At 39.0% G+C, this 20,115-nt stretch overlaps 1 protein-coding gene across 2 annotated transcripts in view; it reads right to left on the bottom strand.

Moving 5' to 3' along the window:
- Ctf4 (Chromosome transmission fidelity 4) overlaps positions 1 to 20,115 on the bottom strand; it is a 175,681-nt gene that overhangs the window by 110,194 nt on the left and 45,372 nt on the right. For both annotated transcript variants that reach the window (XM_067151705.2, XM_067151703.2), the window contains exons 6-9: positions 19,540 to 19,797; positions 4,800 to 4,959; positions 1,852 to 1,976; positions 975 to 1,159 (exon numbers count right to left, since the gene is read on the bottom strand). In XM_067151705.2, the coding sequence (XP_067007806.2) occupies positions 975 to 1,159; positions 1,852 to 1,976; positions 4,800 to 4,959; positions 19,540 to 19,797 (728 nt within the window). The remainder of the gene's footprint in view (positions 1 to 974; positions 1,160 to 1,851; positions 1,977 to 4,799; positions 4,960 to 19,539; positions 19,798 to 20,115) is intronic.

Raw genomic sequence — 20,115 nt, 5'->3', positions numbered from 1 at the left:
ATACGGATAATTCTTCATTCAAAGAACAAAATTTGGACTTTTAATTCAAAACCACCTTTACATTATTTTAAAAACAGTGTTTTACAGAGCGACTTAAATTCAAAATTTATCCATGTCATGATAGAATGTGTCTTCCGGAACGTGCAGGGTAGCTTTCCGCACTTTCACTCACTTCGATGCATCTACTGTAAGCTTCATATTTGCTAGGTTCGAGTGAAATCTTAATTTCTTTGTATTCAGCGTTTTAAGGAATGCCACAACATCACATAGGAGGCAGTGTGCGGAGAAGCAGAATCCACAAACACTGGCTATGCTGACAGTTCATGAAAAAACATGGCTCATATAATCAATTCGTACGCACTGAACAATACTGTCAATGCCGATGAAAATGCATTGTTTCTTTTAATGCCGAGCCCAAACAGACTTATGGTTTTAAAGGAGAGAATTGCCAGTTGAGAAATCACACATGGGTTGGGGTCATCGTACTGTGTTGCAACGCACACGGAAGCGATAGACTTTCTCCGCTCGTCATAGGAAAGTTCAATAAGCCACGATGTATCAAGGGCATCGGGTATTTTCCGTGCAAGTACAGGCCATATAAAATGCATACAGTACAGTAATCCAATGAATAAAGCTGCATACGGGAGCGAGCATACATTTCTCCTTGTCTTTGAATCATGCTTTGTTTTTCTTACGTTGCGGGAGGTTATGTTTGTCATTGAGTTATCCGAGTGCATTATTTGAATATTGTAAATGCACCTTGTTGGATACATTTGGAAATAGTTTTTTTTTTCCATGACATTTGAAAGGTTCAAACTGTGAATCAAGGTTAATTGCATGCAGTAATGCGTCTTAGAATGTTTTGTGACATGGCAAGGGTTGGCGGTTAATTAGAAATCACGTAATTCAAAGTCCAATTTTTGCGTCCCAACGACTTCCAGTTAACGAGATTTTACTGTAATAGCAACACTAACCTGGGAGTGTCATCGTTGGCTTCACAAGCCAGCACCAAGGCTTGTTCACTCAGACTTGCCATAGTATGCTTCAGGTAATTAGTCATGTGAAGTGCGTGATGCAATGAGGAGTCATGGAATTCAACGTCCAGGGAGTTCTCTTCCTCAGTATTGAATGCTCTCACAATCCCCACTGAGTTCCACACCTGAAAGTACATTCATATCACAAGTAGAAGCTGTAGTACCCAGAGGATAGGAGTGAAATGAAATATATCGCAATGTATGGCAATCGAATTGTAGAATACCGAAGACAACCCACAGACCAGCAAGGTGTTACATAATTCTTCAGTCTGTCCCCTTCAATTTTCAGAATCACTATGCATGAAGTTAAAGAGATGTAGGCAAGTTCAAAACTCACTGTCCAACATCACTGACATGGATTCCATGCATAAGGAATGACAATGATCATCTTCAAGGCTGGGAATAATGTGATCATAATAAGCAGCAATAGCACAAATTTGCGACATGATAAGCGAGGTATTTTTATATAGATTTAATATGATGGGAATTAAGACTTTGAATTCATGACATACTAAGTAAGGAAACATCTTAAGAAGGAATGCACTAATAGGTCTCAGTGTATGTTGTATATTCATCAACTAACTGGTGTTTTGTTGTCCTAGCAATTTCCAATTTATGACCCTTTTCAATTTTCTGTCATAAAAATGCACCTTATATGCAGGTAAATGCATTAATAATCTTGCTGCTGTTTTATTACGGGCTAGAGACATCCTGATAATCAGTTCAGAGAGTATGTGAAACCTGCCATAAGCTGCAGAGTTCATAATTTTTGGAAATACTTTCAAATGAACTCTGAGAAGGAACAGGAGAAACTCACCATAAACCGATGTTGGAGGTGCACAGGAGTAGAAGTAGGCTGAAATGGAGGCTGTATACTAATGGAGGGCACACTTCGCACAACATCACTAACGATGCTAGCAACTTCATCGTTGTCTTCATCATCTAGAATATATATGCAAGCATGCATTTATTAAGAGTTAGTCACATAAGGCGAGACATGACTGAAATTTGAAACTACTACAATTTACCACTTACCACAACCAAGTTTAAAACACAAGCATATTATATTAAGATACAGCACCACACAAAATTGGGAGTTGATTATTTGTTGCAAAGTTATTAACAAATAATATTTATTTTTTATATGTTGCATGGAAAATGTTCCTTGCGGCAGAATTTTAATTATTTTTGGACTATAATTTGGCAGACTTGTAAAAAATACTTAGATAGTTAACAATAACTCTGGGTTTTGCAGTCAGGTATAAACTATATAATAGGCAGGCCTAGGAGTGAAAGGAATCGGCCATGGCCTTAATTAACGTACAGCCCCAGCATTTGCCTGGTGTGATAATGGGAAACCACAGAAAACCATATTCAGGGCTGCCGACAGTGGGGTTTGAACCCACTCTCTCTCGGATGCACGCTCATAGCAGCGCGCCCCCAAGCGCAGGGCCAACTTGCCCGGTAGGCAAAAATCTAGCTTGACTCTATATTCGGAGCAAAAAAATTGTTATGAATAAACTCCATCTGTTTGATTACTCTAATTTATTTCAGGATGGCCTAATAAATGCACATACACATAATTAAACACAAACAATTCTAACCCCACACACTAATTACCAGTCTATTTACAACTCTCTCTTCTGTACACACACCTGGAAGACCGGCCGGTTGCTACCTTGGAATGTCTATAATCCTTACTTTCACTTTGCCCCAAGCCCAGTCATCTCGTACAGCCACTGTGTCGACAGCTGGTTTTGAACACAGTGCCCCTGGCTATACAACACACGACAACTGTTCGTCGGTTCAAATCCAATGATAGTCCGGTACTTCACACAATCACATGAAGTGAACAACAAACAGCAACATCTCAACAGTATCCAACACCAGGACGATAGAACAGCGAATATTAACACACGTCCAATTATCCTCACACTCACGATAACTGCTTCAATCACTGATTCACAGCGGTCCTCAATCCACACAAGTACACACATACAGTACTCCTAAGGCAGTACACAGTCTTTCGTTCTGCCGGCTCCAGTTACGCACTCACTGGTCTCTCTGACACTACATCAACAGCTCACTCGCAGGGGCCTTGTATTTATACCTTGATGCTGGGCCACTAAAACATTCAGGGTTCGGCTGGAGATTGAACCTTCCTGTTGTATCTTCCAGAAAGCACATGGAGAAAATAGATGAAGGGAACAATAGAGGAAGGGCCATGGCAAGTGCTCGGTGGGCTGGGAAGTTCCCCGAGCTGGTTTAGTCATCCCCTTTCAGATAATAGCGAAAGGGCTGCGACAAGGTTGACGGCCGCTTGAGCTCGTAACAATATGAAGGTAATATTTAACTGATAATAAAATGCAGAACTACTTTTAATTCCTGTACATACTGAAACACGCTTAAAATATTATCTGAATCTGATAAGAACTCTGTCGCAAAGAGTGATGATGATGATGATTGTTTAAAGGGGCCTAAAAGCTAGGTCATCAGCCTCTACTGGTGCAACGAAATGAAACAATAATTAGAACTTCAAAATGTATCCATTGACTAGAATCTAAAACAAATGATGATGAAAAAATGATCATGAATCCAAAACAATCAGTGGATCCTATTCACAATGCTTTATTTTCTGAGATTATGCTTGTCTACAGGGGTCCAAAGTTCAGGTCACCAGTCCCTCATAATGGTACTAATCAGAACTATGTTGTTCCTCTTATAATGGTACTAATCACAGGTTACATATACTCATGGTGTTGCTCACATAGTGATATTAATCATAGGCAATGCTGACTCATGTTGTATTTAACACATAGTACAACCCACAGGCTACACAGGCCCATGATGTTCCACATATAATGGTACTACTCTCTGGCAATGCAGCATACCTATGGTGTTCCTCACATATTGGTACTAATCACAGGCAACATAGACGAGTGGTGTTCCTCATAGGAAACACAGACCCATTCCGAACACTGTGAAACCAACCCATTCGAGTGCAGCGCCCAGCACCTACTCCCGCGGACACCAGTCTGTGGAACCTAGCCCAACCCTCTCCCGCCACGAGAGGGTGCAAACGATGGTACTAATCACATGCACCAGCCAGACACAGGGTGTCCCGCAGATAATGGCACCGTTCCTAGGTAATATAAACTCATGCTGTTCCTCACATGGTGGTACTAATCTCAAGTAGTCTCATGGTTCTAATGGTTCTAATCATCATCCCTTGGTTGCACCTTTTTGTAGGGGACACAGTGGGTGTATTCTTCGTCTGCCTCCCCCATCCACACAGGATGTCACAGCATTTTTTACATGGCAAAGAACTGAAAGTATTTTACACTAAGCTAAAAACATGCAATTGATAGTTTTAACAACATTCTTGCTTTAAAACTACACTGGACTGTAAGTTACTCCCTCAGACTTCTTTCTTCTTTCATGCACAGCGTATCGTCTACTCCGAGGTAAATGTATCCCAGCGGGATTATTGAAATGGTAGTCCAAAAGAACACTGAAGTCAATCTTGTCTGACAGCGTGAGAGAAAGGCTTGCTCTACATACATCATGCCGCTACCCTTTAAATCCACCACCTTAGAGCTTTGAAAATGGCATGAGGGCAAAACTGATAACTGGATTTGAAAGAGGAAGAACTGTGGGACTTTTAAGATTAAAATTTGATTTTTGATAAAAAAATTGCAACATTTCAGTTAAGACTCCCCTTAATCAATTTCAAGCATCATTACTTCACTGTTAAAAAATATATACCTTTTGTGCTCTTTTCTTCCAAATCTAGGCCTAAATTAGCAGGCTGTGTTAGAGATTCTTTTATCTTGTTCAGAGAAATGACATTTTCACCATCCTCTTCATCATCATCATCATTCAGCAGTTCATTGTATGACATATCTTCTTCTGCACGCACATGTTTCTGTATGAAAAAAAAAAAAAGAATTTCTTTAACACAAGTCTCACCACTTTGAGTTAAGAAACATTCAAACACACAACACCGCTTGAGTATCAATGGGGTAGACTGCCAACTTTGTAGAAGTTTCAAGGAAATGGTTGGGAGTGATTTGCAAAATATATCTGTCGACTGCTCACAAAAAACAAGTGACTTACATTGATATTACATCTCCTATCATGTTCATTAGTCTTGTAAATGAATACTGGGCCTTAGTAACTTACCACATTCCTGAAGTAATTCATATATATTATTAAACTTTTTATAAAGTTAGACCTGGAATACATTTCCTCCTCCACCAATATGTATTTGTTCATGTATTAACTTTCTCAAGAAATGTTGATCCCAACTATCAAATGTGGATAGTATTGTACCTGTTGGTGTTGATTAAACATCAAGAATATACCACCTTACTATCTGCTATAACTTAAAATACAGTACATAATCATATCAGAAAGGAATTAAAAGTTTTTGATATCTACTCCCCATACACATAGTACACTGCATCATACCCACACAATGTATAACACTCTTGGATACAGTTTTCAAGTAATAATCTCACAAGGGAAGGGCGCGTACTGGAGAATTGCCAATCTTATGTGAATTTTGCATACACGTTGTAACCCAATGGTCATTGTAACTTTTCCCGATGCCTCTATCTTATGTTGTTGCGCCACATTGGGCGACCGATTTAATGCAACCAACGGGTTAAACATTCTTTGCCCGATACCTCCATTTTCTAACTCGTCGTTAGGCAGCCTAGTTTGACGAAATGGAGTCGCTCAGCGGATACCTCAGGGTTTAATTATGGCTAGTAGGACATGTAATCCTACTGTAGAATTCGCTTTACGTGAGTCCATGAGAAATCCGACCCACGGATGTCAACCATCGTTACTCACGTCATTATAATAATCATCGCCGACTACCTTATTAGAGTTTTGACCTCGAGAAACTTGCCATGGTTAAATGAATACTTAATTACATGATACCTTACTTCGCTATAAATTAACTTACAATCTAGATAATAATTAAAGAACTCATGACACCAGCAATTGTAGAAAAATAACAAAATATTTATTAATAAAATATTAAATTACTAATTTCCATATTATGTAACGCAGTATTCAAATTGACTGGTAATATGTATGAAAAAAAATGAGTCAGCGCTGGCTCGTATGATAAACAAAGATAATATTCAGTATTTAAATTAATAAAATGATCAGTTCCTTTGTGAAGTTGAAATTCAAAAATTACACATTTACAGCAGATCACTGGACATATTCGAGTTCCACCTCGCATTTGAAATGTAAGTAAAACTTCGACACAATAAACTCGTTCCGAAAGTTCACTTTCTTTAGTCTTATATAAGCAATCTCACTTGGATACAATATCCAGCCGCAATGCATCTCAAATACACTAATAAGTCTAGTGTGAATAAATTGGAATTCGTTTAAGTAATTCTAATTGAATTATAGGAAATCGAAAATAAATCTGAATGTTTCAAGTTAAATTTTAATAAAATCCGAAGTCATGATTTTGTTGCAACGATCTCGTTGTGCATTGAAACTACTTATGAACTAAGGCATTCTTTCCTAGTGCCTGTTAAATCCGGCTCCTACTCTAGCCTTTCCCTAGCTGAAGTTCGTTAAAAAAATGTACGTTCAAAAGGAGAATATAAACCGATCTAACTATCTATCTAACTTCAGCATAATCTTTGGCTGTCCCACACACGCCCTTATCGGTTCAATGTCCCATTAAGTAGTTATATTTCAATAACATTCAACCACAATGCAAGCTACATTACTCTCTTGCAATTAATATGGAAGCGCTTTGCTGCGAGGTTTGGAAAAACATAATCTCATATATATCGGTGTCGTAATGCTTCTGGTTAACTACAGCTATTCAAAGTCGTAGTATTCTAATGTTCATTATAAAACATCTACATTGAAATACAATTACGTCACGAGCATACATCTATACTAATAAATCCAGTTCGTACCTTGGCTTGTGTAGCTCCAGCGATGTGGGCACTCTTACGCAAATAAAACATAAAATTCACTTGTAGTGTGGCACAACTTAACTTGCAGATACACGATGGTCCTACATCGCGTAAAAACCTTCTCAAATCACTATACACAACTCGAAACTTTCATCCAATTATCATATTCATATTATCGTTACAACATCAATCTAATATAAACACCGTAGCCTCCATAATAATATATCGCGTTCCCAACTTGACGATTACGTTAAAAATACCACACTGTTTCTTAATAAAATTTACAAGTCGCAGATCCTCATAACCTACAGACGAGTTCAATGCCCTTTTTATGGACCAAACAAATGCGTAATTCCATGTTTCTTTCTACACCGCGCACAACCATTCGTGACGTCAACTTTATGCATTACATCAATGAAATCTCTATAATCTCTCATTATGTCAATTGAATAAGCTGTTTCATATTTCTCTTCAAACCTCACGCTTCCGACAAGTATTCTGGTCGATACAGCATAACTTCTGCTATGTTATTCAATCGTAACTAAGACTTAAATATCTCACACATAGCTGATAATCATCACTTGCATTGCCAAATTATCGGTCTACAATTAGCCATCAGCACATACCTAAGGTACATGTGTAAGCAAACCAAAAATTATGCAATAAAATGTTATGAATGACTTAGCTCGCTCATAGTTGTCCCTGGTCCAGCTGTTCCATTCCCGTTGGATGTAGATGGGTCTTCGGTTCGGTCACGGGTAAGACATCTGGAACGTCATCAGCTCCAACGCTCTGGTAGTTCTATCTGGTTACCCGTCGCCTTCTTTCGTCATGGCTCGGTCGGATGGTTACCCGTCGCCTTCCTCGTCATTTCCTGGTCATTTCCTGGTCGTATGGCAAGATGAATTGTTCCCAGGTCGGTCCATCATGTGAATTCAGTGCATCATCTTGTTCATCTTCTTGACAGACTCAAAAATTGAAGCTAATAATATTCGATATGCTGCCATTTTACTATTCTTCTTTGACGTCGTTTATCCTTAATTTTATTAATTTCCTTCGTAGCTCTTCGACGTATTCGCAATTTCTTCGTAACGACTTCAGTACTTTTATTTTCGTCTTAACCGATTTTGAATTTTGGTGAAGACTGATACTTTATTCTTATTCAATCGTTGTATTCTTTCTTTTCTTTTATACGCAATCCTTTGCTTCTCGAAATGAAATATTACGATTACGGTGATTGCGTCCGCTCTCGATGCCGTGAAAATTTCAAGATGAAGATTTTCAATAATAATGTTTTTCTATTTTTTTGAAAACAATACTGTGCACCGTCCACTGTCCGTCTTACTCGAATACATGACCATTCCATGAAGTATATGGCCCTCTGAGACATCATAGCAGGCGACTATTCCTTGCTTGCTTTAGATTACAAGGCCCATACCTTAGGTCGGCGCCATTTTGTAATCTGTCGTGGACGTGCGAACGGGCACAACGTTAAATGAGCCTGGAATAAACAATGGCCAAAATCCTTCTTTTGGAAATCTTGCAACATTTCAGTCAAGACTCCCCTTAAACAATTTCAAGCATCATTACTTCACTGTTAAAAATATATACCTTTGTGCGCTTTTCTTCCAAATCTAGGCCTAAATTAGCAGGCTGTGAGACCTACAAAAAGCATTAAAGTTAGCATGTTTGAACTGGCATACTTGGCTACACAGTACTGTATTGCGTGCTGGGTTCGCTCATTGGTAGGCTGCTACTCCATATCCTACCTGCAACTTGCACTCTCCAACAGCTGATTTGAGACCTCTCTGTCATATGCTTAAAAAGGAAGATTGTTCAATAGTAGAGAAGTGGTAAACAGGGCCCGCTTTTGTTTTTGTCAGTGAAACAAACGTTCCATCATGTCAAAAGCCAATAAGATTTTATTTGTAGGAAAAGCATGTAAAGAACAGTGGGATGTGCTGTGACAAACTGAGGGCAATAGCATGTAGTCAGAAAAAAAAAAAAAAAAAAATTGCCCATCAAAATATTGAAATAATTCACAATGTGATCATCCAGCAGAAGGCTATGCAAGTTGTTCACAAAGAACAATGTGCAGCGTTTAAAGCATGCCACACTTGGGTATGGAACTTCAAGAAGTGCAACAATGGTATTGTGTCACATCAAGGTTGCAGGCATCCGAGATGAAGTTCCTTATGCCCACAATTCAAAAAACAAAACTGGACAAGTTGAGGAATGATGTGGTTAGGAAGGAAGCTGGGATTGTTACATCATTGTTAGATGGGATCAGCATGTCCAGACTGAGGTGGTTTGGGCATGTAATGAGGATGGAGCCAACAAGGACAGCATATGTTAACTTGGAGCGACATGGGGCAGGGAAACAGATGGTGGGAAGACTAAGAACCCACTGGATGGACATCGTAAAGATGGACATTGCAGATCGGGGAAGGATACTAGAGGACGTCATTAACCTCAGAACGTATCTCAATAACATAGCATGGAAGAGGGTTGCCAACAGTACCCGGGAAACTGGAACTGTAAAATGATGATGATGATTATGATGAAAGGTATTGTTTCACAGAAAATAACATCTGTAATGACGAAAAAGGAGACCAACCTGGCAGCAGCAAACATATTCGTAGAAGAAGTTAAATCTGTTTTAGAATCCTATGGGCCCGAAAACATGTGTAACAGTGATCAGAGTGGGTTAAGCCTGGAGATGTGTACGGGAAGGACATTGACTTCAAAAGGGGAAAAAATCAGTTACCGCCGCAGTGCAATCTGTGGTGTTCACACACACAGTTACACCATAAGCTGAGACTTACCACAAGTGGCTAACTTACGGGGCCTTTATGCTTCACTTAAAAGAGTCCACCGGTGTGATTCGTAAGACGGTGAAAAAGAACATGCTTTCGCATGAAAACATTCATGTTGGTTGCACTAAATCTGGAAAAATTGATGTATGCATGTGAACGAATGGTTTAATGGTGAATTCAAGCTCATTCTGGATTCCTATTCTGGACATCAATCTACACAAAATGAAGATACTGTGCAGCTGATGATGATCCCTCCCGGTGCCACAGCTTACTGTTAACCACTAGATGTGTACGGGTTTAGAGTACGAAAAGGCTTTGTGCACAGATTATCCAACACTGTCGATTATTGAATTTGGATATACCGTATTGAACCATACTGTTCATGGACCAATAGTATAGATTTTAGTATTGGATATTGGGATTACATAAGACCACCCACGAAGTCATTGTCTTATAGTATATTTCATAAAAGAGGCCAGAAGAAGCGTTCTTGTGTGAAGAGAGCTGGAGCGTCATTATGAGAAATCTCCAGAACCTCATTAAAGGGAGTTATGTCCCAAGCCAAGCCTCTTAATGAAGATTGGGGACGCTTCCCGGATCCCGGCAAAACTTACCTTCGGAGGGAAGAAAGAATTAAATTAATATCTTTGGTTACGGAAGAGTTGCATTGGATTTGATACAAGAATTGCAACCTGCATAATTTCTGCTTTATTTTGATATGCATTAGGGCTGCAATCATAAATGCATTCGTTAAATAAGGTACTTGACGTGCGTTGTGCGGGAAAACTTCGAGTCGCGGGCGCGTGTATTCTGCACGCGATCAAGTGGCGTGGTTACGCTAACCTGGTTATAAAAGCAAGGCCGCCTGGCACATCAGCCTCATTCTTTGACCGTAAGGCTGCTTGAACGAAGTCGTCATGCTACAAGTCGGCACTGCGAACAACATTTTGTCTTCGAGCTGCACATACAACTAGTGCTACTGTATCTGCGAGGAAGTAAGTAATCAACTTGCATATTCAGCTAAATTCTTGATGTTACCTGTGTTGATATGCTATGGTGAGATGAGGTACCGCCTATAATAGAATGATGAACTAGTAGCTTCATATTTCTGTGAGGTCAAGTTGGGACTGACGTAATGCTAGAATAAATATAGGCTCAGGGTAGTTCTTCCAGAACTACATGGTGTCCGAGTGAAAGGATGGAATAATAGTGTTACTAAGAGTGGTAAAGAAACTATAGTGTACCAGGTTTAAAATTCTGAACAAGACTTGGTCAATGTAACGTGTGAGGCACGATAGCAGTGGAAACAGGCATCGAGTTTGGACAGTCTGTAATAAATGAATTTGTTTTCAGTTACCCCTGCATCAAGTCAGAACGAGCTTTACATCATCATTGCGAGGAAGCCACAACCGGAGCTGAAGCCAACACGACAACGGGAATCGATCCAGGAACGTTGGGTGTACCTGATCAGCGCGATGTCGAAGGGGACATCTTCCAACCATCCAAGGAGCTGTACGAAGGACTCACGCAAGATAGGATGTCTCCAAGTGTTCACCAGTATCTGCTGCAACCGTCGCAGTTTGTCATGATGTGGTAAATTCAGTGGTCCACAGGGAGGGCCGCTCCGTCATGTCATTAATCACATAAGGTCAGAGCTTTCCAATTCTGTTTCAAGCATGTCATTTAAATTTAGATAGGAATAGGGGGGCCGTCAGTCAACAGGTTAGTTATGGTAGGAAAATTCTTTGTAATATAGAGCTAGGCCTCAAGCTCGAACCCCGTACATTAGGGTAGATGATAGTTTGTAGATTCCTTATTGGTGTGTTTATATTTCATTTCGATTGTATTATATTAGCGTAAGTATTATCTTCATGGGTCAGGTCGAACTCCCTTGGTCATAGTAGGTGAGTCTAACAGGCAGGCACTATTTATTGTGTCACGTTCAGGCATTTGTTTCTGCAGATGTAGGCTGTATAGTTGAGACCAGGATTCAACCCGTAATTCACCCAGCTTTACTGACAGGGCGAGCAAGTCAGAATGTTTGAGAGATGTGAGCATTATGCATGTAGCTGACTGTATGTATTGAGATGAAAAAGCCCAGCACAGTTTGAGAGTGTATTGGATGCATTAGAGATGCCTTATTATGGCCATGTGACTATCGCATATTGATTTGTGTCTTTGTATTATCAAGGTTGAGCCCATGGGAGGCGGAAATAAGATTTGTTATATTGCTGGTGATATTGAGATGAGGGCGGATAGCCCAGGTGTATTTAAAGAGTGCTTTTAGCAGCCAGATTACGTGAGTTGAAAGGCGAGGTTTTGTTTTTGCCTGCAGCCAGCTGAGCTCGTAAATTATGTGGATTGCCGCTCGTCAAGTGGTCGAATGGTGAGGGTTGGTGTGTCTGACGTCACAGTCTTGAAACTCGGTGATATTGCTGTCTGCAGCGTGTCGAGTGTGTAGGGGGGGAGTAGACGACCTTGATGTTTTGGAACGCAGGGAGAGATTTTTGTTCTATTTGTTCTACTTTAATTTTAACACTGGCCCGTTTGATACTGTCACTTTGGATATGTTGGTTGCGTTCTTTTTTGATTGTTCGTATATGAATATTATACGCCTTACTCTTCATGGGACTAGGGTTCGTGACCGAGTCAGGACACTGTTCATTTTGTGTTTATATTTGTTGGCACCGGGGTTCGATGGTATGAGGCATAGTAAAATTTTGGAACTACTGTTAGATGTGTATTTCAGCAGATATCCATCTTTCTAGATTTTGTAACTTACACAATTGTAACATGCTTGTTACAGCACAGCTGTTTCGTGAAGGCAGTGAACTGGTTGTCATCGGCTCAACGTTATCTTTACCCAAGCATTTTGAAAGCTCTTATATTTTGTAAATAGATTTTGTTTTTGTAATAAATCCCTATTTGTTAAACTTTGAATGCAGCGATGTTTCTGTTAGATTTTTTTTTATTTAGCTGATTCTTACCTGATTAGTCACATATCCTAGTGTTTTATCTTTATGTTGCCCATTGATCCCCATGTTATCCCTGAGAAGAGCGCTATTGGATGGCCGAGCCAGGATATGTGTTCAGGTAAGACTATGTGCACCAGCTCACGTTTGTGAGAGTTCTTTCACTACTGTACTCTGGGTTCGAGACCGGCTTTCGCCTGGCCGGAACCATAGAGTCCTGTAGGGCACAGTATCTCCTTGTGTGACCCTACCATGCAACGCAGAAGTTGGCCAATGAACCCAAACACCACTGCCTCCAGACTGACACAAATCTCTTGAGCGAAGATGGATAAGGTACATACAAGGAGTGTTAAGAACCAACTGAGAACGAGAAGATCACAGTTTACATCCCATCTGGAGTATTTCTGTGATTTCAGTACTGAAGAACTGGACAAGGCTCTATCCAAGATAAAGATAAATAAAGCTGCTGATCTGGATGAAATCTATCCTGAGTTTCTGAAGGCCATAGGCCCTGGTACAAAACATTGGCTAGTCAACTTCTTCAATGAAATTCTAGTTAAAACAAGCCAAAATAATTGCAGTCTTGAAACCAGGAAAGGAAGGAACTGATGCTTCTCATTATCGACCAATTTCACTCCTTAGCGTAATCTACAAGATGACAACTCTCATTATTGTTCCGTATTGAATAGGTGGTTCTTATTAAATTATTCTTGAGATTCTATGCCTATCTACAAGATACTCGAAAGAATGATACTTAACCGAATTCAGGAAGCAATAGAACGAGTCATCCCAGTTGAACAAGGGGGTTTCAGAAAGAATCGTAGTTGTCGTGATCAGGTGTTAACACTAACAACACAGATTAAACAAGGATTCCAGAAAGGACAGAAGACTGCTGCAGCTTTTGTCGACCTTACATCAGCCTATGACATGGTCTGGAGAGAGGGGTGTTGCTCAAGTTTGTTCAAGTCATCCCTTTTCAGAAGCTATATGCTTACTAAACAACATGTTATCCAACCGTCAACTTGCTGTATTTCTGAATGGTGAAAGAAGCAGGTGGAGATCTCTAAATAATGGTTTACCTCAAGGGTCAGTATTACCTCCCATTCTATTCAGATACAGTTTGCAGACGATCTAGCTTTAATTACTCAGAGTATGGATTTAGCACACTGTGAGGATGTACTTACAGAGGACCTAGCTACCATTTGTGACTATTTTCACAAATGGAGACTCCAGCCAAATCCTAGTAAAATGGAAGTAACAGCATTCCACTTACATAACATGGAAGTTAATCAGAAGCTACATGTGGTTTTTCATGGAACAGAAGTCTCCCACAATTTCTTCCCAAAATATCTGGGTGTCACACTGGATCGATCTTTTCGTTCAAACAGCACTGCTTGAATCTGTCAAAGAAGCTGAGTACAAGAGTAAATCTGCAGCATAAACTAGCGGGCAGCAACTGGGGTGCAGATGCAAACACTCTTCGCACTGCTTCACTTTCTCTAGCATACTCGGCTGGTGAGTACTGCGCTACTGTGTGGGAAAACAGTGTACATTCAAGCAAGATTGACGTACAGCTCAATGAAACCATAAGAGTTGTTACTGGTACAGTCAGGTCCATTCCTACTCAGTGGCTGCCTGTTTTAGCAAACAATGCTCCTCCATATCCGAGGAGAAAAGCAGCGAAAGTACAGTTGCTCAAAAAGACCTTTGCACACAGGAACTCGCTCTTGTTCAATGCCTTACGAGATCCACCTGTGATAAGGTTAAAATCCCGGAATCTACTCTGGAATGATCTACACTCCTATGAAAAATTCAGTGTAACAGCAGAATGGAGACAGCGATGGGAACAATGTCCATCCACCAATGCCTTTCTGATTAGGGACCCAATGAAGAAAGTGCCAGGTTTCAATCTTCCTAGACATGAGTGGTCAAAACTCAACCGTCTCAGAACAGGCCACGACAGGTGCCGATATATGAGATAAAGTGGGGATATTGTTAAAGTGCTACGTGTGAGTGTGGTGCTGAGAAGCAGACATTGCTTCATGTTGTTGAGAGTTGTCCATTGTCAGCATTTAAGGATGGTTTACGGGCTCTGCATGAATTGACACCAAGTGCAGTGGACTGGTTGTTGAAGCTGGACATTCTAGCTTAATTACTTCTATATTTTAATTTATATGTTCATTGTATATTTTTACACAATATGCTTTTAAATGCCATACAGTGATGATGATGATGATGATAATAATAATAATAATAATAATAATACCAATAATAATAATAATAATAATAATAATAATAATAATAATAATAATAATAATAATAATAATAATAATAGTGTGATTAACACACTTTTTTTGATGAAAAATACAGGCAAAAGCTTTGGATGTGTAAATTATTTGAGACATTCATATATTTTAAAAAATATTTACAATTCCTTTAATCTAGTGGCTGACAGTCAGTTGTGGCACTGGGAGGGATCACCATCCGCTGTACAGTATCTTCATTTTGTGTAGATTTATGTCCAGCAAAGGAATCCAAAACGAGCTTGAATACACCATTAAACCATTTGTTTACTTGTAGATATCCTATTTTTCCACACACATCAAATATAATATACACACAATTGGTTCAACTCAATTGCGATTAATCGTCAGTTACAGCTTATAAATCTCATATTTTATCCCGTATTGGCTAAACACAACTAAAGTTAAGTTATAAGTAGGTTCCCAGCTTCCAATACTTATCAATTTCTATATAATAGTTTTATTAATTACATAATATAAACCAGCTTAATCTCTAGGACATGTTTCATTCCGATTATGGAACATCTTTAGCTAAAAGATTTGACAAAATGGCAAGACAATTAAAACACATGGATAGTTATGATGATAAAATAAAATGTTCATTCATGTTGGTTAAAAATTTCAACAAGTCAGTGTCCAAGTGACGAAGTAAAATCGGCGATAAGGTTCTTCTTTATGTTGGGGGCGTGTATATTCGTTAATCTTGAAGATAAAATTAGAGATATACAAGATTTTCTTAAAGTATAGTTGTCGGGAGAACTCTTGATAAAACAACCATAGTTGAAGTTGAGTTGCGGTTGGACTATTAAAATGAGTCATAGTCGATCGTGTCGTATATGACGTCCTCCCTTACGCCATGTCGTTAACCGAGTTCTGTGTACGTACACAAAATGCAGAAGGATATCAATACACAGAACTTGTTACTTGCGTTTCACAAATTCCATGTGGGCCTTTCCTGTCTTTTCTAATACAAAGTTGATCCCCTTATTAGATACTGTAAAATTCTGCTTCTTGCATGCATCAGCATTAAGAGAATAGCTGTAGTTTAAGTCATAAATGGCAATAATGCAGCCATCTCATCACTGTTTAATTTGCTATGGCATGACTGCAGCTACTTGCTTGTGAATGCTACATAGACAAGATGTGAATCACTTGTATTTGTGAGCAATTCACAGATATATTTTGTAAATCACCCACAGAACTTTCTTTGAAACTCCTAGTCATTACCTAGAACACTGACCTTGGCATGTGTCATGCAGCACTACAGTGACATCCAAAGTTAATTTTCAGAGATCAGAAACAATCTCAGTTTACTTCACGAACTGACCTCTGACAAGGGAAGGGCGCATACCAGGGAATCACAGATCTTATATAAATTTAGTACATACGTTAAATGACCCAAGAATAACGCAACAGCCAAAACATTTCTTTCGGAAATCAATTTATGCAACCTACAGAAAGCGTTGAAGATTGCACGTTTGAATTGGTGTGCTTGACTACGCAGGACTACGGCGCGTGCTGGGTTCACTCAACGAGGAATTACGCCACTGGTCTTCTTTCTTATTCTGTTAGTAATTGCGTAGCACAATGCGAAGATGATATTGCAGCATTAAAAGAAATTATTTAATTCCTGCATTGATTTTTTTTTCTCACTTTAATTTGCTCTATTTTATTCTAAAATATTTATTTACAAAATAAGAATTCAAACAAGGTTTCCTTGGTGCTTCACTCTGGCTTGAAAGTCTAAGATGTAAAATAAGACTTCGTCCAGTGGAGCGTTATCTGGAAACGAGCCCATAACACTGGCAGCATTTCCTCGTTGGATAGCAATTCCTATCCGCTGCCTCAGGAATTCTGTTGAAGAGGAGTCTCCAGTGATTGCAGATAATTCTTTGCCAATATCTAGAATCAGACTTTTAGCCTGTTGGCACCACGTCTTGATCGTTTTGACTGCAAAATACCACGAAGATATAGTTGTCTATTACTGCTCTGTATTTCACCCTTTCATTGCGCACGGCCAATTCCGCAGCAGAACCACCAGCCTTGCAAGTGTGAGGCAAATGAGATGGTGCCATGGTATCGACACACGTGGCATCATACAGGAGAGATTTTTATCTAGTGCATTCACAATGAATGCAAAACTTTCAAAATTGTCTGCGTAGTATCCCACAGCACTACGCCAGGTAACTGACCGCATAACAATAGACAGAGGAGGAAGCGGAAGATCCGAGTTTTTCTCTTTAAACAGATCGATTCTTGAGGGTGCTTTTACAAAGACTTTTTTGCCATTAGACTCTAATTTATCCACTTGAGGATACTGACCTGCACGGTTTCACATAACCTGTGTAGAGCATGAACAACGCAAGTGACACGTATCATTTTCGGAAAGCTCACAGAAAGGCCTTCGTCTGCCTTTTTCATGTAAACTGCACTATCAGTAAGGAAAAGCAATACATGGTCGTTTTTATACCTTTTGACCAAAGTAAGTGCATGGCTTCATCGAATAACCTAGCTACAGTGACATGGTTTGCAGCAAGCATTTCTTTACATGCTAGCAAAGAAGAATGTTCACAAGCAGTTTTGTCATTCTTCAACAAACCAACTACAACATTTCCTACTTTTCTGCCACTTGAATCAGTGGTTTTGCCAATGCTCACCCACAGTTTTTAGCTATCACATACTGCCCGAATTCTCTGTAAAGTTTCTTCGTAACATTTTGGGAGATAGTTTTTCCTTAATGTGGATTCGTCTGGAGGCTCAAAATGACCGTACTTTGTTAGGAAATTTCTCAGCCCCGGATTATTTGTTTTGCCAAGAGGAATGTCGGCACAAACAAATGCTTTGCACACATCTAAATAATACTGGGAATATTTAGATGGGCCTGCATTTGAAGTAGTTGGTTCAGCTATTAGTAACTGTTGCGAACACACACGCGAAGCAGCCGCAGTATGCTTATTTCCAGACAAATGCTGGGTTACTTGAGAACGTTGATCTGCACTTACCGTTTTACCACACGGTTGGCAAAATAATACTTTTCCATCGGTAGTGGAAATACTTTTAAATTCCACTACATATTGTTGAAAACGCGACCTTGTACTCGACTTCTCTTTTGGCATTATTTTGCAGGTTACAACACGCGCATTTACAGTGAATCGCTGTTTAATAAAAAGAATAGCAGCGGACACTACAGGAAATATTTCTTATAAAACCATACCAAATCACACGAGCACGGGAATGATATATGGACCCGAACAGCTAGCCTTACTCTTAGGAGTGATGAAATCCCACTACCTAATGGTGGGGCAATATTCTTCCCAGTCTCCCATGTTGTAACAGTATTACGTCACCTTATCTCTCCGTGATTGCCTTTCGCTGATATTCTATAAACAAAACCCGAGCGGGCTGACTCATAAAAGCGAGTTGGAATGACATCATGCAAGGAAACATCTTGTGCAGCAAATCAAATTGCTGTCTAAATGTAACGATGTAACCAGTGACAGCAAGTCTTAGAACTTCTGGAGGGAAGTCTATAAATAGCTGAAACATTCAGATACATGTTGTTAAATACACTGTTAAAAACAATACCGTAATTGTAAAATGAAAATATGAGCATTATTTTACAACACAGAAGCATTTTAAATTTTACTGATTAACAAACATTGCCGATTTATGTGATTATAGATTTTCTTAAAATACGTATTTACATTTTAAAAATGTGAAATACGTGTTTTTATGTGAAATAAGATTCAGTTTTTACACTTGGGGATGCACAATAGGAATAATGAACTTTGTAACTTGTGTTAAAACTTACGCAAAAAAATATGTAATTACATAAAAATCCGCTCCCTAATAATCATGTACTATAACATAATAAACAGAATAATAGATGGAAATCACATTAAAATATACAGTATAAAATAACGAGAAACAATCCAAATGATTCACACCTTTGTTTTCAATATTTATAAACAATAGCAATTTAAATATTTTTGGATCACGCATTCATATTATGAGTTGTTTTTCAGTTGGGGGAATGATGGTATTTCATGGATCTACAATCAGTTCTATTAGACTTCCTTGGAATTTGATTTGTTGACAGTTACTCTTTCCTCTTCCATACAGCTTTGTTATAAACAGTCAGTAACATACAAAGAATGCCAGCAAAATTCAAATAATGCAGACTTTTTGCCCATTCATCATCATCATCATCATCATCATCATTATGAATGACTATAATTTCTCCCACTGAAGAATCAATATTCATCTTGATGTTGAAGCTTTAAACACAGGTCAGTTTAACCCAAAAACTGTTACTTGTTACTGGACTGCCTATATACATTTGTAAAGATAAGGGATAAAAATCATAACATAGCAAAGAGGATAAACCCGAGGAAGAGTTATAAATGTATGTTTATATCCTCCTTCCTAGCTTTCTAAAGAACAAACAAGTAACCTACCTCAACTTGTTTTGGAGGAGCTACTTCCTCAGAAGTGATGATATTATCGATGGTGCCCAGCTGACCCGATACATCGCAGTATGCGATCTCACCTATGCCACTAGGATTCCAAGCAAGAGAACACACTAAACGTCTCTGGTCATGTTCCGTGTAGCTAATGCACGTCTTCTGGGCCACATTCCAAACATAAATGTCTCCATTTGTAGTAGAGGCTGCTAGGAAACGGTCACAGGTTGAAAAAGCTGCAAGAGAAAATGGCTGCGCAAAAATAGTGAAATGTTGCCTAAATATCTTCATTGGAAAAAAAGGAAGGAGTGGTCAAGGTGAAAATGAAAAAAAAAGAGAATTCATCATCATCAAATAAATCAGCCATATCAATGTTACTTCCTCAGCAATGTCACGCAACTTTTTGAGAGTAATACTAAACAAATTGAAAAGATATTCATGTCATGGCCGGAACAAATTACGCTGATGTAAAGTTTTGTAATGAAGTGATTTGCTGAGAAGGTAAATTGTGACTCATGAATATATAAATAATCACAAAGAATTACAGCTTAGCTATGTAGATAATAGGAC

This window comes from Anabrus simplex, chromosome 7, assembly GCF_040414725.1.
Source record: "Anabrus simplex isolate iqAnaSimp1 chromosome 7, ASM4041472v1, whole genome shotgun sequence".
NCBI classification, from domain to species: domain Eukaryota; kingdom Metazoa; phylum Arthropoda; class Insecta; order Orthoptera; family Tettigoniidae; genus Anabrus; species Anabrus simplex.
The sequence above is the reverse complement of the archived record's forward strand: the minus strand, read 5'-3'. Positions and strand labels throughout refer to the sequence as shown.